General features: G+C 31.2%; 2 protein-coding genes across 2 annotated transcripts; one reads left to right on the forward strand and one right to left on the reverse strand.

The window, feature by feature from the left end:
- Positions 1–1357: 1357 nt before the first annotated feature.
- LOC139096379 (uncharacterized) lies at positions 1358–2909 on the reverse strand. Its single transcript, XM_070648082.1, has one exon. The coding sequence runs from the start codon at positions 2735–2737 to the stop codon at positions 1427–1429; it is 1311 nt and encodes a 436-aa protein (XP_070504183.1). The 5' UTR covers positions 2738–2909; the 3' UTR covers positions 1358–1426.
- A 12839-nt stretch (positions 2910–15748) lies between these two features.
- On the forward strand, positions 15749–19085 carry Naa15-16 (N-alpha-acetyltransferase 15/16). The gene is made up of 6 exons (XM_070648036.1): positions 15749–15918; positions 16155–16502; positions 16572–17861; positions 17980–18043; positions 18119–18780; positions 18874–19085. Exons 1-6 carry the CDS (start codon positions 15862–15864, stop codon positions 19006–19008), a joined length of 2556 nt encoding a protein of 851 aa, XP_070504137.1. The 5' UTR covers positions 15749–15861; the 3' UTR covers positions 19009–19085.
- The last annotated feature ends 723 nt before the right edge of the window (positions 19086–19808 follow it).

Genomic DNA, 19808 nt, shown 5'->3' on the forward strand with positions numbered 1-19808 from the left:
TTTCAAATTCAAATTATCTATGCAACTTTTGCTAGTTGGCTTCCCCTATTGAAGTTGTTTGTCCCCTTCATATGAATATTTAGTTTGTTTTCAAACGTCAATCAATTAACATATTTTACATTTTAGGTGATTTATTAAATTAAGTTGTGCAGCAATCATTTTTAATATAGCAGAGCTAACAAAGTCAACTTTAACTTGTCTAAAATAATCGAAAAATCTCCTTGATTTTGGAATCAATTGTAATCAACGATTTCTAAATATTTATCACAATAATTTACAACAAATCAAGCATATAATCTGAAGATTCCTGTGAAAATCTTCATTTCTCACGACAGGATATCCAAATAACGGAACAAAAATATTCATTATCAAATTTACTTATCATTATACAAAATGCATCAAAACCATTCAGCACTAGAATAATACCACAAATAATAAATATAAATCGCATTCTAATCTCTTTGTTACATGCAGTTCCATTTAACTACAGTTGAATAAATTTCATTCATAGCAACAGTAATAACGAAGAAATTCTTTTCCTGAATGTTCTTCAGATTAAATTTCTGTGCGACTTTTCCTTTTAATCAGATTACCTTTAGAATTCAGCACAGTCTTTCTCTCGTGTAGTTTCCATAACATGCGAATGTATTATTTTATTTAATGAAATTAGATTTTTTTGTTGTTATACAGCTTCTTTGGATTAATAATGTAGCTGACAAAGAACTTATGGGAATTTAATTACAATTTTTGGATTAACTGAATCAATTTTGTCTGTCAAATATTAAGTTTTGAAGTCAATTCTGAACAGCACGCTGAAGAAAAATCATTTTTAGATGGAATTGATGCAAATGGGCAGAAGATACACGATAACGTATCGGCGACTGGAAGGAAGCTGTCGATTGAAACAGTATTGCACATGAAATCGGAAATTGGCAAGCGGTAGCCAGCGATAGAGCTAGTTTTAGACGACATTTATGGGAGGCCATGGATCACAATTGATCTGTACGGGAATGACTATGAACTCGAACAGACAATGAGCATATTCATGAGTATGCTCACAAAATGGATCATGCTCAATTGTTTTGATTGAGTATACCCATGAGAACGCTCATTATCTGCTAGAGGAAACTCAAATTTTAACATCAATGAGCCAACGTATTTAGGAATCATTCCTACAATAATCCTCTGCGTGTCCAATTGAGAACAACAATCCCTTTGAGTCCGACGGTCTAATTCAAAATGTCCTGTAAAATAAGTCAAGATCAATAAAGTTGTCAACTCTTTTTATATCCATTTAATTTTTATTAATGTACAACTAAGGTTTATTTTTCCGCCACATGAATGAACATCCTTATAACTTTACGATAATAGATTTTTTTGTGTTAAAAAATAATACATGATCAGTTTTTATTAATTTAATTCACAATTATTTTTTGTCTAAAAGTTCAAGATATTTATTCTTTTCAAAAAAGGACGTTTCAGGTATGTTTTCATTAAGTACTAATGATCTTACACTTGTATGATATTGTCCTGTAGCATAATAATTTAAAAATTTATTATCTGGTGCTAATGGTGATAAGTTAGTCCAAGGAGATATTTTTGTATTTAAACATTCATTCTTTGAGTCTATATTTGATGATGTAGGAGTTATGGAATCATCATTTGCTACTACATCTATGTCTTCATCCTCTTGTTCTTGACTTAAATGTATTCTCTTATTATTATTCAATATTAAGCTATTTCTTATGTAATCATCGCTGTCAGGAGCTAATAATGATGCCACATCAAATTGTCGTTTACGTGAACAATTGCTGTATGCTGTAGATACATTTTGAAGTAATTTAGCATTCCATGGCTGCTGATGTTCATTTGAAAAATTAAATCTGTAATTATGTAGTACATGTGAAGGCGACGGTATAAAGGATATTGGAGGTGGTGAAGGAGAATCAGCATCATTATCATCTACAGCTAATCCCATATGCTTCCTTACTTTACGTTGAGCCTTACGCCGTCGGAAATCACCTTTTTTAAAATCTTCAAGATTTGCAGGATGTATAGCCCAATAATGTCCTTTTCCATTTGCTGATCGACCAGCTTTAACAAAGCAATCATTCAACGATAAGTTATGTCGTATTGAATTCCTCCAGCCTGGTCCACGAGATCGAAAATATGGATAATTATCGAGTATATGCTGATAGATGTCAGACAAAACTAATTTCTGGTCGGCAGTACTAAGAATAGCCATCGCAATTAAGCCTATATACGAATGTTGTGGCTTTGGTTCTTCCGATTGAAAAACGCGACTTTGAAAAAATGAAAATGCAAGCTGTGAATTACATCCGGCAAATGGTTGATAAAATTGTTGTAATCCCGCATTTGTTTGATTCCTCATACGCTCTAACATAGCATAATTACAAAATTGAAGTCTATATCTGTCGATTGAATTAATTTCACTGGTATTATTCACTGGGAATAGAAAATTTGATGATCTTTCAAGAATATCTAATGTGTGTTGATTAATATTAGGCACCATTGATTTATCTGACGTTGAATTAATAGATATCGGTGATGTTGATGACGTCGAATGTGATGAATGATTTGGTGAATTAAAACTTGATACTTTTTCTTCACTATTTGAATTTATTTCGACACTTTCAGACACTTTTCTACTATTATTAACAGTTTGGCTTACATCCTCATTTATATTCATATTACTATAATTTTTATTACTGCACATTTTTATCAAATCATTTGGATGTCCTTATTATTTTTTTTATAAATTCACAAGATCCAGTTTACTGGATGATTTATTTTTTTAATTATTTAAAAAATTCTCCGTCCTTTCAAAAAAAATCCAGTGGTTTATTAAAGGAAGCAGCAAAAAAAAAAGTATAAATTTTTTTTTATCTATCAAGTTGTATATATTTAAGCAACAACTTCAAAAGTGAAACTGCTGCTACTTCGAAATGTCACAAAATAACGAAAAAATAAAAATAAATGACCGACTTGTGGCTATAGGATGGGAGTGTATATCAGTACTTTGAACGAGAAAAAAAAAAACGATTTATAAAGTAAACACTACACTTTTGTGAATGCCTCGGTTGTTTATTCAACAAAACCATTCATTCTCTTTAACACTTTGTTTGATGTATTTAGTTTGTGTTTACATACAACACACAACACAACATACAAGCAACATGATTTATCATCCAAGACTAACCAAACAAAAACTGCATAGAGCGAACAACGGCAACGATTGGACTAATGTTTTTCGTTTCAATTTTTGTTTTCTCGCAATATTGTTGTTATTTTTGATCATCACACATAAACAAACAAAAGAAAACAACGAATGAAAAGAAAAGAATTTTATGTCGTGCGGGCTATGAGGAAACTTCTCTCCCTATACTGACTCATAGTCGACTCTAGTAAAATTTTATTTCCTCACATCCCAAGTCGCAAATTTGCATTTCTCTGTATACTCGAGTATCATACATAGTAAGCGAGAGAGAGAGTCACATCTTTAGGTACAAGAAGAAATGCATTCAAACAAATCTAAACATACATTTCTTCTATGGTACTTAAAATATATGTAAAGTGATTTTTATACACTCTTGAGACGCATGTCAAGTGCGAATATCGATTTTTAAGATGATTTATGTACATAACAATTCAATCTGATTTCTTCATATTTTTTTTTTGCTTTGATTTGCTCATTTCCTACTTAAATATTTTAATATCTCACAGCTAAAAAGAAGTAGAAGAAAGAAATCAGTTTGACTACATACTTATAAATATTTTTAAAATATTATTCCCATTTCATGATTTTCATCTCCTGGTCTTGTATAATATACAGAGTATATGTTAACTAGCCACTCCCTTAGAGGTGTGGCTTCATAAAGATTTTTTTCTGCTCTCGAACAACAGCACACAAAAAAAACACAGCATTTATTTATAGGAAAAAAGGAGAGTAAATCGAGAATAGCAATGGAAATAAATAAAAGAAGTAAGCTTTGTTCGTTCGTCACCTTTTCATAATGAAATTTGATTTTCCTTTATTTATTTTTATTGTGTATGTATCAAATACAAAACAATATAATATATAATACAAGAGTGTAAATTAAGTAAGTAGCAATAGACTCGGCAATAGGAATAAAAACGATAAAAATCATTCTTTCATTACAATAGTGACATTTCGATACATTTTTATTTTGTTGTTGTATGTTATAATTTTATATTAAGCTAGTGTTATTATTATTGCTGCTATTTCCTCTTCTGAGAACATGAGGCATAATACAAAGGAACTTGAAGTAATTGTTAAAAAAACATTAAATAAATATTTTTGTTATTAACTTAATTTATTCGATCGATTAAGAAATGTAGGTTGTGCAGTAAATTACCTAAAGAGTCAAGACATTTTGTTCAAAGCCGTTAAAAAATGCTTTTAATAAAAAACCAATTTGGAATTGTGCCAAAAAATATTTGGTTTCTTGGTTAACTTCAGTTCTTGTTAAACTGTAAATCGCTTAAAGATGTATCATAATTTGTTAGCTTGAAAGCAAAGCTAAACCTGGAGTTCAGTTCAGTTGGCTAAGATCCGATTGACATTTATTTGAATTGAAAATTCTTAATAATTTTTTGGGAACCGGAGTAAACTCAAGTTGACTCCTCTGCTTTGTCCCCGTATTTACTATAACCTTTAATAGATAACTAAAACCTTGTGAAATCTACTGTATCCTAGCTGTAAGATTGCTTAAAACTAACTTTTAAATTTCTGGCTACTGGATGATAGTTTTGTTTATAAATTATCAATGAAAACGTGCAAAAAATTTAAGCTAATTGATCTATTGAGCTTCTAATTTAGCTATTTAACGCTTCCGTGTGATGATTCATGGACTACCTGCCCACTTATGACGTCTCAACAATATTGCAATAATTTACCTAATTAATAAACAATAAATCACTATTTCAATGCTTTCTTCAATCATTAATTTCATCACTTTCAAATAAATTATTGTCTGACTTTGGTAAGCCGCCAATAGCAGTAAATGTCTTCCATAGCTAAGTAATAATGAAGTTGATTTTATCAAGCAGATGTTTATTGTTTGACGATTGAAAACAAACTAAATATTTCTATGAAAGGGGTCTACAACTATGAAAGAGAAAATCAACTACCTAATTGCAGTTGCAAATAAAATTCAAATATCAAACGACCGTTGGTATATTCTAAGCACCATACTGAAAAAACAAATAATTTTTTAGAAGTACGACGATCATTTTCATTTTAAAAATCTTCCTAAACTTACTCTCCTAAGGGACGCTATTTTTAAGAAGATGATTGTGCGTATTATAAAGTATATTGCAGTGGTGGGCAACATATTTGTCATGATACATGAATGTACCGCCAAAAAATGTTGGAAATGTCACAAATCGTATGCCAAATGCGGTTTTAATCAAGTCTTACTCTCAAGGTGTGCCGCGAAAAACAAAAGGTTGTCCACCACTGGTCTATTGTTTAGTAAAGACAACACTATCATATTTCATTTAAAGACTGTCTAAAACAGTCTAAAGTAATTTGTTCGTTATGATAGCTCTACAAATATAGAAAAATGCCACCATTGACAAATAAATTAAAGAAAGTAAATAAAAGTAGTGGTTATGACTTACAATACCCAAAACCATTTTTCAACTAGCTGCAGCTAATTGCTATCTAATCTGATGCTTGCTTAATCAAATTTATTATGTGTCATTTATTGCTCAATGATGACATATTAAGTTACAATCGAATTTTGTTTTCAATGGAAGGGATGTTGTAAGGCTTGAAATGTGTATTAAATACATATTTCGCATTTTGCCTGTAGGGGATGCATTTGGTACATTCTAAAACTACCAGATAATGAAATTAAATTACGATCGAAAACATTTATAGAATAATTTGAACAGAAGTCGTCTCCCTTACAAATATATACTAGAATTTTATTACATGGTGATGATTTAATAATGCACGTAATTGACATCAAAGTTAAAATTAGGAATCATAATGTACGTCAAATGGCAAACTCAAGCAAAATTTATTTAAATTTTTCCGACTTTTTATTTTAACATTTTTTTTTTTCCATCGACAATGTTTTGTACATTTTGGCACCAGAGACGTCTAATTCTACGGTAATTGAATTTAAACTGCTGAAAAAGAAATGAAAAGATCTGAGAAATTGGGATTCGAGATGATGAGAGATATAATTCTTTGCGAGATGTATTGTTAAAGATAATGGATTGAAAGGTATCAAAACATACCAGAATGGCATCAACATTTGTTGGTTAGTTTAAATGAAAATTCTCAAGGCTTGCTTAAATTTTGTGTGAAATTCAGTAGAAACGTTCGAAAATTACGTATCGCTTAAGGTGAAGGAATTAAGTTAACGATTTTGTTAAGGAATTCAAATTTTGGTTCATGATTTTGCAGAGTTCGTTCAAAACTGCAAGACAAAACAAGCAGACCTACAGCATTAGATGAACTATAAGATACAGCAGAAATCACTAGGTCTACTAAAGCATTTGAAATGCAAACTTGCGGTTCTTGATCGAGTCCAATGATTTTGTTACATAATTACAGAATGTTCCCATACCATCCCGATATCATAAAGAAGGAAAACCGAATTCGACTTTAACATTCCATTGAGTCGTTGGGACAATCCCAATGGCATTCTAACGGCTGTTTCGACTCATATTTACGGCAAAAATGTGATTCGTTGCACGGTGGCGCAATGGAATGTTTTCAGGGAACTTTCTAAATTTTTGGTTGAAGACTCGTAGAAGGCTGTGAAAAATTCTTAATTTGTTTGGAAATATGTTTGTTTAAGGCTCATTATTAAATGATTTCCTAACATAATTGTCATTTTTCCAAAATCCTAGTATAAGTCAAAACATTGACCTGAATAGTGCAAGTCAGTTAATCGATCCAAAATCCAAATAATCGAAAAAACTGCGCAACAACCAGAATTGTTCATTGTTTTCAGCATGTTTACTTGTTCAATTGTTCAAAACCCACAAAACTCAATCGTCTTACAATCAAAAGAATATTTTCATCTTGATTTGACGCAAATTTGCTAGAAAAATATTTTAACGCATTTTCCGTTTTATTCCTAGGGAAATTGATTGTTCAGTCATAGAGAAAGGAATACTTTTTATTTATTTCAAAAATGATTGTATAAAATTTATATTCAAAAGAATCTGATGTGTTTTTGCTGTGACTCGAAATTATTTATTTATGTTCTTTTACGCGGAAAAATAATTGGCATGTGCTTATTGTTGAGAAAAAGAAAACATTTGATTTTCAATAAAACATACTCTAATTGTTTCCGACTGTGTCAACTTTATGCTGTCGAACATTTTTTTATATGAAGGTTCAAACTACGCACAGCATTTATTTTGTATATAATTTTCTATTTCTATAAATTATATGTCTTTTGTAATTGCTTATTGTTTTGGAAGGAGACACAAAATAGAAGCAGAAATACTGTTAAAAATTGCTGGAATACAAATTAATCAACTAGAAATGCTGTGTACATAATGAATTTGATTTCATTTATGGTTACAAACTACACAATATTGATATCATGCAGTGACAAATAAGAAAGTCCAACATTTTTTTCTACTCCACTTATTACCCCCGCCGTTAGATGCTTGATATAATGACACTTATATTAATATACAAGTTGGTGACAAGTCAGAACACACATACCCGATCGACACATATTGAAATGTTGTCACTACGGCGACGAGGCAGTGACACAGAGCCAAGTACACTCTAAGTGTTACTTAGAGTTAAGTAACACCCGAGCGACACAAATGAAGAAGGCTCAACCACCAAGCTATTAAGGCTTCACCAAATCTCTTTTACTAATTCCAAATGGAAGTCACCTCCTTTTGGCGTCCATATGGGATACTAAATGAAAGTCGTCTAAATTTGGTACCCATGTGGACGTTAAACGGATGCAGCTTCCATTTATTATTAGTAAAAGAGATTTAGCCGGGCCTTTTTCATTTGTGTCGCTCCAGAGTTGCGAAGGCCAATGTCGGCGGCCGAGAGAATCGGCCAGTCGTTCATCGAAATTTGCAAATTAGCTACCACATACAATTAGTATACTCCCAGTTCATCGCCGTGATTTCAACATTTCATCATGTGCCGATCGGGACATTTATATTGATAGTTCTTTTCTACATATGTTTAGTCAATAGAGGTGTCAAAAATGGAGAGACAACAAATATCTCTTGGAATTCCTTTTGAATAAATTTTTTGTTTATTGTGTATTACATCCGCCATTTATGGCTGCTTCGTATTTTCAAGACCATTTTCTTCATTTCATAAGAATTTGATTTTCAATGGGGGGAAAAGATGGCTGTAAAATGGTATTTTGTGGATAAATAAATGTCACGCTCAATACTTGAATAATATTTTTGAAATTTTTGAACCATCTCAAGTAGGTTTTGTAAAAAAAATAATGTTAAAGATTAGCTAATTATCATGAGTTTAGAACAGTGATGGACAATCTGAGTGCCGCGATACACCTTGATGGAAAACCTATTCCGAAACCGCACACGACATACGGTTCATTACATTTCCTAGAGTTATTGGCGGCACACTAAAGCGCCGCATCACAAAGGTTGCCCACAACTGCTTTAGAGAGTTTTCACACAGATTGTCAAGGTGTGACTATCTGAAAAAATCTCAAAAATGCTCAAAATATAGTTGATGGTTTTAATAGTTTAATGATTAAAATTCCATTAGAAATCATTTCAATCATCATTTTCATGTATGACAGATGAAAGTCACAATGTTCATCTTCAATAATCAAAGCATAACCATCCTCTATTTTGAGGAATTTGAAGAGTTTTTTCGTCTATTTTGTAATTTGAAATTTTAGGTTAAAACTGTTTTTAAACAAAAATTCTTAGTTAGATAATGATATTCAGGAGGGGTAATGCTGTGCTGGTTTCTTTGTAAAAGTTGATTTCGTAAATGGTCGGATGTAAACCTAACCATCCCTACTCTAATTGTGCCACAGCCACCCTTCCGACGAGGTGGTTTGGATAGTCTTTTACTCTTTCCTTTAACGTATTTGTCCCGGCACATAGCTCAAAGCACAGCGGTGAACTTAGCAGTATCTAGGGATACCACGAGAAGGTATGCATACACTCTGATTAAAACCCGAACCACCGAGATTTTAAGAGCCGGCTTTTTTTGACAGCTATATGAACGCCATTCCGATACGACTTCCGTTTACTGTTAATAAAAGAGCTTTATCGGAGCCATTAGAAAACTATTTCTGAACTAAAATGCACACTCTTTCCAAAAAGTCTATCCATCACAAAACCAAAACTACCCAAATAAGTAAAATCCATTACAATACTGCATTTATATCACAATACATTTATTGAAATCATAGTTACTGATTTACCAGACACGTCCGACATATACCTTGCACTTTTCGAGGGGTTATGGAAACCAATCATTATGGAGGGTCATTGTGATGTGCTTAACAATTCAGGCTATATTTCAAACAATGATTCTGAATTTTTAAGGAAAAAAATAATGCACGATGAAATTTTTTTGGGGAACGATTTAATGGCGTGTTGTGCATGAGAGGATATCGTTTATGGAGTTAACAAATAAAAAAATCAATGAACGGTACATTTGATGTAACTTAATAGAATCAGTCAAAACATAATTTGTCATGTATTATTGAGAGATTTTCAACATTTTTTTCATCTTTCTTCAACAAACAACTAATGTGAAGATATGACCCATGAACGAATTAACCTAATATGATATCCAAAACATGAAGTTCACGATTTATTGTCTATTATTGACCTAAATTTTCTTAAACCTGCAAGTGTAATAGTTTTTAAAAATGAAACAATGGTCACAAATCGTGATCCAACTTGCAAATTGTTTATTCATGAATGCGAACTATTAGTCTAAGATTTGATAAAAATTCCATTATAATCCTAAATAAGTCTATAGCGGAGCTCATTTTGGACAGACTGATGATATATCGAACATTTTAGACATACAGTTAATAGTAGAATCCAAACAAGAGCTTGAAAAGGCATGTATCTGATTCTTTTATACCTAGCAAAATAGACACGATTTGAAAAGACATGCACCCACCACACAAACCTGTATGATCGGAGAAATGAACCTTGTATATTCCTAGCAATGATATAAGTCGGAACAAAAGTGAGTCTAGCTTGATATTAACCTCGTCTCAGAGGTACCAATATGAGTTGCAATACTAATGCAAGTTATTTTAAAAAGAAAGAACAAAAAAAAAACTAGTTATTAATGACGAGGTTTCGGTAACTTATGTTTTACACGAAAGTCCAGTGAACATAATTGTATTGGCCAAGTAATGAAAATAGATCATTCGGATGGTGAGCGAACTGTAAAAATTACTGGTTATCCTGAAAGATTCAGTGAATGCTTGTTTCTTTTGAATTTCGAACTGTTTTGAACGGAAAACGACATTGAATCATTTTTATTATTTTATTTTGGAACAGCTGAAGCTTTTTCCATGACAGGCTGCAGCATTTATAACATAAGTCAAGATGGGTCTTATAAAGGATTTGTAAGATTCTTATCTTTGAACGGTAGTTGAAGACTTCCTGTTCAGCAAGCAGTAAAACCTGAGAAGCTGGCAGCAAGCTTTCTGAATAGAAATGTGTTGCTTTCAATTTCCGATCAAGCACTACGCCCAAATTGACTGATTCTTTTCCGACCCGTTAAAGCTGATCGTATCATCGCGTGGATATTTTTGTTGACTTCGAGAAGACAATAAAGACTCATGTCAGTTTATCCAGTCATGAAAAAACTTTGCAAGCGACTTACAGTTCTTGACAGCTGATTTGATAGATTTCAGCTTCCGGATATTGAACAAAGAAGGCGGTGTCATTATAAGCAAAGAATGGGTACCGATCGAACTACATAAGCAGAATGAAACTAGGATTTTCATTTAGCGTTGATCACTGATTTCAGAATTTGAAGTATAACATTTCATTAATTTTTCAATCGGTTCTTTACGAACTTTGACAAACCCAAATTGTCTTCGACCTTTGCAAAATATGAGGACTAATAAGAGTCAGTTCTTCCTATCAGTTGAAAATACACGCAGATAGTCACCATGTCATTCACCTATCTCGAGCAATACAGTATAGTCGTCAGGGCTCCGCTGAATGGATGCATTGTTGGTAGAACGTACTCTTGCCCTGGTGATTTCGGTCCATTTTTATGGCGAGCAATGAAATTTGCAGCATATTGTTTGGATATGACTCTAAATACAATAGGAAGACCGCTAAATTACATTGAAAATCCAAATTTTCGTTTTTTTTTCTACCTTAATTACTTAAATCATCGATTTAAAAAATGTCCCAATAAATGACTAAAATATGTTAAAAATTAAGTGAATACCCAGAAAGACGCATTCCACGAAAATTATCGGACATTTTTCCATTTCTCAGATCATCATATCATAATAACATCTCTATATTTATGTATAAAAGCAAACATAAACGTTTGAATCAATTTGCCTATTTACCAAAATTAGAGGTGTATACTAGACGTATTGTTACAACATTTATTAAAAACTCGAGGAGTCGCTGTACAACATGATGAAAATAAAATATTGAAAGCGTTTTTTATAAACACATTATTCATTTTGAATATATTCATCGTTCAATTTAAATTTCATTCAATTTGTAGGCATTTGAAATGTTGATAGTTAAAAAATTGTTTCTAATTACATGAAATGCGATTGGTTAATAAAATTGATTCAAAGAATCGAGCACAATTTTCAGAATAATAGAAACTATTATTATTTTGTGGATACGATTGAAATATAAGAAGAAGTAGCATAGAGAAAGAATTTTTAGGAAGTGAATAATGTTCTATTCATCAGACAAGAAGATCAAGAGATTGCTTTAGTTTCCTTTATTTAAGAGAAACTATTGACACAAAGAAGCACAAAAAGTGGCAAATTTCAACAAGGTATACCTTTATTTTGTGTGAAATTGCAATTTTTATTATGCTGAACAATTGACATGAAACCAAATTCTCAACCGAACTGATTATCTCTTTCTATTTTGATTACATTTTCATTCTTTTAAAATTATTAATAATACCCAGTAAGCAAAAGAAGATTTTTAAATGAAATTTCGTCAATAGAATTTGATATTATTAGGTCTTTTGTATTGACAATACGATTAACAAGGATCATTTTCTATTATCCTACAACCACAAGTTGTAATCCGAATATCATTCATCTCATGGGATTCATCGACCCCTCAAGTACAATTCAATATGCTTTACTGTTCATTGCCTCAAGCAGAAAATTATTCCCAATTGTTATATTATTATTATTTGATGTTTAATAATACGAAAAATACGATATAATTAGTGTATTATTTATTTTATAAGGAATTAAAATTTTTCTGTGATGATTTTTAAAATTGTAGCAAAGTTAATTAAAATGTAAATCTCTTAATGGGATTATGAATCACAAACAAATTTACAGGAAAAATGTTTCAAATGTTTGGAAACCTTACAATTCCATGAATGACTTAACTGTTGTAGGGTTTCAAAGTAAATGCATACTTCGTTTTTTGAGTTTTTATTATTTAAATTAAAATGTATGAAAACTGTACAATTCCGTAAAATATTAAACTGTTGTAAGATTTCAACTTAGATTCGATGTTTTAGATTCTTACCTAAATTGAAATGTCGAATGTTTGAAAACCATACAATTCCAAATGTATATTAAACTGTTGTAAGGTTTCAAAGTAATTTCATGTATCTTTTTAAATGTTTTATCTAATTTCAAATGCTTGAAAACCGTACAATTCTATTTTAAAAACTGTTGTAAGGCTTCAACTTCAATCTGAATTTTTGAATTGCTTACTTAGATTTTAGAATTTCAAATGTTTAAAAACCATACAATTCCATGAAAATTCCAAAACTATTGTAAGGTTTCAAAAATGAATTTAAAACTTTGTTTTTTCTGTCAAAATCAACAATAATCCTCTGAGTTCCATTTCACCAGAAATTAGGTATTACTTAAAAAGTCTTCATGCTGCACAATATGGTGTATGTGTACTGAAATGAATAAAATAAAATGATAAGCCTCTTAAAGAAAAATATATATATTATGTGTGTTTTTTTTCATTGTGTTCCTTCTCGTTCCTTACTTTTTGTAAATTTAAAAATGAATTAGTTTTTGCATTATATCGAGTCTTTTAGAAACAAAATTGCTTAATAATTCAATTTACACACAGAGCGAGCGTTACAGATACTTTATTCTTGTATTTTTCAGAAACATGCTTCCCTTTGAAGTCAGTTTACGTCTCTCATTGTGCCGAGTTGAAAAGTGAAAATTTGATGTCGGATATCATAAAGGAATTATAAAAAATATCTCAAAATTATATGTTTCTCTTCTCATTTTAAAAGCGCACTAAATATTAAACATATCTTTTAAAATAATATAATTACTCAGCACATTTTACATTCTGTTGTTGGATTCTTTATACACACTTAATAGAAAAATAAACAACATAATGTAAGAGAGACCTGGATGGATGGATAGATTATTGTTATTCTTTTCCAAACACTTATTAAATTTCAATAAAGGAGAAGATGAATATAAAAACTCATCATAAACACAATTTAATATTTTCTAATGAACACAACAAAAAGAAACTGTTTTAATAACAGTTTTCAATGAATTTACACACTTGTCAGTTTCGTAGAAAATCTCTTCTGTCTTCTTCTTAGCATTTTTTGCAAAAGACAGACTTGAAGTTGTTACTATTTATTTATTTTCATCATAAAAATGTTCAAGTGTTTAATTTTCTTACCTTTTTTCCCTTCCTTCATCGATACACATTAGTTTGACACTTTTATGTCTCTTAAGTGTCTCTCTACATATTGATTTCAAAGCAAGTAGCTAAATAGGTCAGAAAGTCACATGATCATTATTGATAAACTGATGATATCAGACTTTATGTTAGTTTTAAGTCTGAAGACTGCATAATTCTTTATCTCAATCGTTTGGAGATTGTGTATATCTGCAGTAGGTGTAGGAACTACGGCTGTCACATGATTAATTTAAGTAAGTAAATTTTGACGCATTTTTATAAATTTCTATCAGTTTCTATTGTTAAAAATTTCAAAAAGCTCCAAACACTGGGGTTTCATCATAGTTCCAAAATTGTTCTAATCCCGAACGGAGCAAATTGATCATTTTAAAAGACCTTTTCAACAATATGCCGACTCTTGGTATACTCTCGTCTCAACTAAATCGATCGGGTCTCATATTTCGGATATATCTGTTATAACTGCTCGGATCTGTTCATAAAATTATTCTTAAGATTATATACCCTCTAGTTCAATTTGTCGTCCATATGGCTGCCAAAAATAGGCGGCTTTCATTTGGTTTTATAAAAGAGGTTCAAAGGAACCTTAAAAGCTCCTTCGTAGTATTAACGATAATATGCGAAATTGCTCTGTCAGCACCGACAAATCAGATTGGCCGACAAATTTTAAACCAGTTTACGGCGTTTCGTTTCATGTTCTTTTTATAAAAGTTCTTTATTCATTTAATTTATGAAAGTAAACATAATAGACATAAATTAGATACAGCGTTCATACAGCATTAAAAATCGCAAAAAATTATAAATTTAACATGCAAATATTTAAAATTACATTTTAACGGACTTAAGAAATTTAAATTAGATTGAGGTGAAAATATGGTGAATAAAATTAAGGATACGTTCAGTTATCGTTGAAAATAAAATTAAGCATTAACAAAGCATTTCTATAGGAATACTTGCTTTCAACTCACCGTCGCCTTAAAAATATTGGACATCATAATTAAATCCAATAAGATTTTGCAGACACTCATGTGCAAATCAATTTCATCCACAATTCATGTCTCAAACTACTTAATACCGACGTCAAAATTATAAATCAAACACCTCGGCAGTGATTTCTTATTTTCACCAGTTTTAAAAACTGACCATGCTCATTAACAGCAATACTTTGACCTCTGTGTGTTTGATTACCATTTTTATTGGCAAAATTATTTAAACGAACAATGGACATATATGTAGAAGACAGAAATGAAATATGAGTGCTATTTAAACTTGACACTTTAAAGATCAACATGTGAAGAAATTTTGTTACAAGCATCATAATAATTTTGATTTTGGAATTACTTAGATGCCTATGAATTTGATTTGAGCCACTTTAAATATAAATTGTAATGGATATACCTACATCCTAAATCAATGAATTTTCTTTTCCCTTTGTAATTTAATAGACATAAATTTAAGTTAGTATGGCGGTCTGAGGCACAGATCAATGAATTTAACATAAATTCAGGCAATGCGCAATGAGAAATAAAAATGTTATTCCTGATTTTTCTTACAAAACACTTCCAATACTTGATAAGATCTTGAAATTGCGAAATTGAAAAATCTAACGGATTTGTATAATTTAAACTTTGATTTTCAAACAACTTTAATTTTAAATGCCTACCAAGATTTTAATTTTCATGCTTTAATTCAATCAAGAACAAGAGGATTACAGCTTGAGATTGAGAATTGTATTAGACATAAATGACTAAAACGGTTGAAATTAACGGCTAGAATATTTTTGAAATGAAATTTTTTGCAATGCAGGGGGCTGTTTACTTCCAAAAACAGGGGGCATTCGGTCTATCAAATTTTTACTTGAATTTGAAAATTTATTAATAAATTTAAATTTAACTATTAATTGTGAGGTAAAGTCAGTGAGTGGTTTAAAAAGAAGCAAAGATGCCGAGCTCTGATCCATTGCCGCCAAAAGAAAATGCAATTTTCAGGAAGATTTTGGTAAGATTTATGAAAATAATAATTTTACATTCACGAAAAATGTATCATAACTTTTTTATCTAATTAAGTGGAATATTTCGGTGATGAATAATGTTGATAACATAAAAGACCGGTATATTTTAACGTTTGTCAATGTGCATTATGTATTAACATTGATATCATTAATTTTATCCAATTTATGATAGTTTCGAGGTTATATGTTTATATTAATTTATTCTTTTAATTCAATTTTTTAGAAATGCTATGAAATGAAGCAGTATAAGAATGGTCTTAAATTAGCAAAGCAAATTCTTACCAATCCAAAACACACGGAACATGGCGAGACATTAGCTATGAAAGGTTTAACGCTAAATTGTCTGGGACGAAAAGATGAAGCTTATGATCATGTTCGCCGAGGATTGCGAAATGACTTGAGATCTCACGTCTGCTGGCATGTTTATGGGCTGTTACAACGCTCAGATAAACGATATGATGAGGCCATCAAGTGCTATCGAAATGCTCTTAAATGGGAAAAAGATAATATACAAATTTTGAGAGATTTGTCACTGCTTCAAATTCAAATGGGCGACTTGGAAGGATATAGAGTATGTAGATTATTTTTGCGGTTAAAAACAGAAGTAACTGATTATGGTTTTTATTTATTGTTGTTTTAGGAAACTCGTCATCAGTTATTTAAGCTTCGTCCATCACAACATGCATCATGGATTGGTTTTGCAATGAGCTATCATTTGTTAAATGATTTTGATACGGCATATGAGATAATGGAAACGTTCAGAACATCACAGACTGTTGAAAGTTATGATTACAAGCATAGCGAATTTTTATTGTATCAAAATCAAGTGATTCAAGAATCGGGAAATCTTGAAAAGGCTTTAAGTCATTTAGAGGAGCATCAAGGACAAATTTTAGACAAAGTTGTAGTTCAAGAAATAGTCGGAAGCTTGAGCCTTAAAATTAAAAAATACGATAAAGCTATCGGCACATATATGGATCTCATAAAACGTAATCCAGATAATGCTGAATATTTCAAGTGTTATTTGGAAGCAAAACAAATGAAAAGTTCAGATGAAATTGTACAATTTTATAAGGAAATGGCGAAGGAATTCCCAAAATCTTTGTGCGTTCAAAGATTGCCTTTGGATGTAGCTCAAGGAAGTACGTTTGATGAGCTGATCAGCGATTATTTGAAAAAGAACTTACGAAAAGGAGTTCCGCCATTATTTGTCAATATTCGCTCATTATATTCGGATTCATATAAAGTATCGACAATTGAAAAGTTGGCTTTAGAATTTTGCGAGAATCTTAAAGCTTCGGGACATTTTACCAAAGATGATTTTGAATCGGGAATTGCACAAGAACCGGCATCCGCATTATTATGGACATATTATTTTCTAGCACAACATTTTGATTATTTGAAAAATACTCAAAAAGCACTAGAGTATGTGGATGCAGCCATCGAACATACACCAACATTAATTGAATTGTTTGTCGTCAAAGGTAAAATTTTCAAACATGCTGGAGATCCAATTGAAGCCTACAAATGGCTTGATGAAGCACAATCACTAGATACGGCTGATAGATATATAAATTCTAAATGTGCCAAGTATATGCTACGTGCGAATAAGCTTAAGGAGGCAGAAGAAATGTGTGCAAAGTTTACACGAGATGGAGTCTCTGCTATGGAAAATTTGAATGAAATGCAATGTATGTGGTTCCAAACAGAATGTGCACTTGCTTACAAACGATTAAATCAACTTGGCGATTCCCTCAAAAAATGTCACGAAATCGAACGACATTTCTCCGAAATTGTTGAAGATCAATTTGATTTCCATACTTACTGCATTCGTAAGATGACTCTGCGATCTTATGTTGATCTTCTTCGCTTAGAAAATCGTCTGCGAGATCATCCATTCTACTTTAAAGCGGCTAAATGTGCCATCGAGGTAAGAACTATTAAGTCATGTCAGCTGTACCCTAATATTATCTAATTCCTCAAAACGCACTAAGCATAAGAAGCTTAATTTATTTAGCATATATTAACAATTTTCATTCTGTTCATAGGTGTACATAAAATTATTTGATGAGCCATTGAAGGCTAGTTCAGCAACGGAAGAAATCGATTTGGGTAAATATTGGATTTAATTATGCTAACTAGCTAAGTAAATAGTCTAATTGAAATTCTTTTATTTATTTAAAAAAGAAAACTTATCGCCTGCCGAATTGAAAAAATTGAAAAATAAGCAGCGAAAGGCAAAGAAGAAGGCAGAAGTTGAGAATGCACAACAAGCTAAAGCTGAAAAGAAGAAAGAACAATATAATAAATCAAAACAACAGCAGAATCAGGACAGCGGAGATCCTGAAGCACCACAACTCGATGAATTGATTCCAGAGAAATTGGAACGTACTGAAGATCCTTTGTCAAAGGCAATTGAATTCCTTAAGCCCCTTCAAATGCTATCTTCGGGCTTGATTGAGACTCATTTAATGACATTTGAAATTTATTATCGTAAGAACAAGGTTCTAATAATGTTGAAGGCTTTAAAGAAAGCATATTCGATTAATCCAAACTCTGCAACACTTCATATGTGTGTGTTTAAATTCATTAAACTCCTTGAAACAAAATTCGCAGAAGCTGATGATATCTTGAAGCAAGTTTTACTACAGGAAATTAAAGAGGAATTGCCAATTCTTGAGAAGAAGCCAGTCGAACTAAATGAAGACTATATTAAGAGAAATCCAAACAATCCTGACGCATTAATAGTCGCAGCCGAAATTTTATATGAAACATCGCCTGAAAATAACAAAACTAAAGCAATTGATTTATTGAAAACTTCAACGAAATTAGACGGTTTTTATTTAGAGGTACACAAATCATTCTTTTTTGCCTTAATTTTATTTCTCTCACTTCTTTTATTTTTAAAAACATTGACATATCATTTTTATTTCTAATTCTAGCATGCCCTCCTCATTCATGATTTACTGAAGAGCAACAAACTAGGTAATTGTGAAAAAGAAACGGAAGAATTTCTTTCATCATTCAGAGAAAAATATCCTTATGTGTTATCCTTCAAGCAAACTAATTTACAATAAATTAATATTACAAATTTATCATACCTTTTTGCAAAATGTAGTAAACACTTTCAAATTAATAAAACCATTTCATGAAGTGAAAAATGTACTCAAATAATTTTTGTTTTACGTCCTTTTGAATTTCTTATGCCTTTTTAGACGATATGCACTTTTACGCAAATCTGTGTACGTACGTAATTCTATGCAAATTATGTCATACGTAATTTTACATAAATTATTGTTACGTACATTAGTTTACGTAAATCATTATATACGTACGTTATTACGTAAATTGTGTTGTACGTTATTTTTAAGTACGTAATCTTATGTTTACGTACGCTTTTTTACGTAAAACTGAATACGTACATTTTTACGTACTTTGTATACGTATGTTTTATACGTAAATTGTATACGTACGTTATTTTACGTAGATCATTATCTTACGTATAATTTTTACGTACGTAATCTCATAATTACGTACGCTTTTTTACGTGAACCGTCAATTACATAAATTGAAATGAAGCCGATTTGTGTAGTGAGCATGTCAGAGCTCGAAGTCGACCAACTTCAAACTCTGTTACGTGTGCAATAAATCAATTAAGTAATCAACTAAAAGGCTTTAAAGATATCACGATTATGCAAACCCAAAAATTTATGATTAAGATAATGCTGTCTGTAGCCCAAAAAAGACCAAAAACATTATCACGTCAACTATTATCTAATATGAATTATTTAAATTCAAGTGTTTTTAGTCCGTTAATTAACGGATTCTTGTAATATGATTATGTTCATACTGTCACGTCGTTCAAGACTAAATAATA

This window comes from Chironomus tepperi, unplaced genomic scaffold (genome assembly GCF_022539635.2).
Source record: "Chironomus tepperi strain 1889 unplaced genomic scaffold, CSIRO-AGI_Ctep_v1 contig_386, whole genome shotgun sequence".
NCBI classification, from domain to species: domain Eukaryota; kingdom Metazoa; phylum Arthropoda; class Insecta; order Diptera; family Chironomidae; genus Chironomus; species Chironomus tepperi.

Coding starts and splice junctions, on each gene's coding strand:
- LOC139096379 (XM_070648082.1), bottom strand. CDS start 2,737: ATGTGCAGTAATAAAAATTATAGTAATATGAATATAAATGAGGATGTA.
- Naa15-16 (XM_070648036.1), top strand. CDS start 15,862: ATGCCGAGCTCTGATCCATTGCCGCCAAAAGAAAATGCAATTTTCAGG. Junction 16,503..16,571: donor GCGACTTGGAAGGATATAGA/GTATGTAGATTA, acceptor TTGTTGTTTTAG/GAAACTCGTCATCAGTTATT. Junction 17,862..17,979: donor CGGCTAAATGTGCCATCGAG/GTAAGAACTATT, acceptor TTCTGTTCATAG/GTGTACATAAAATTATTTGA.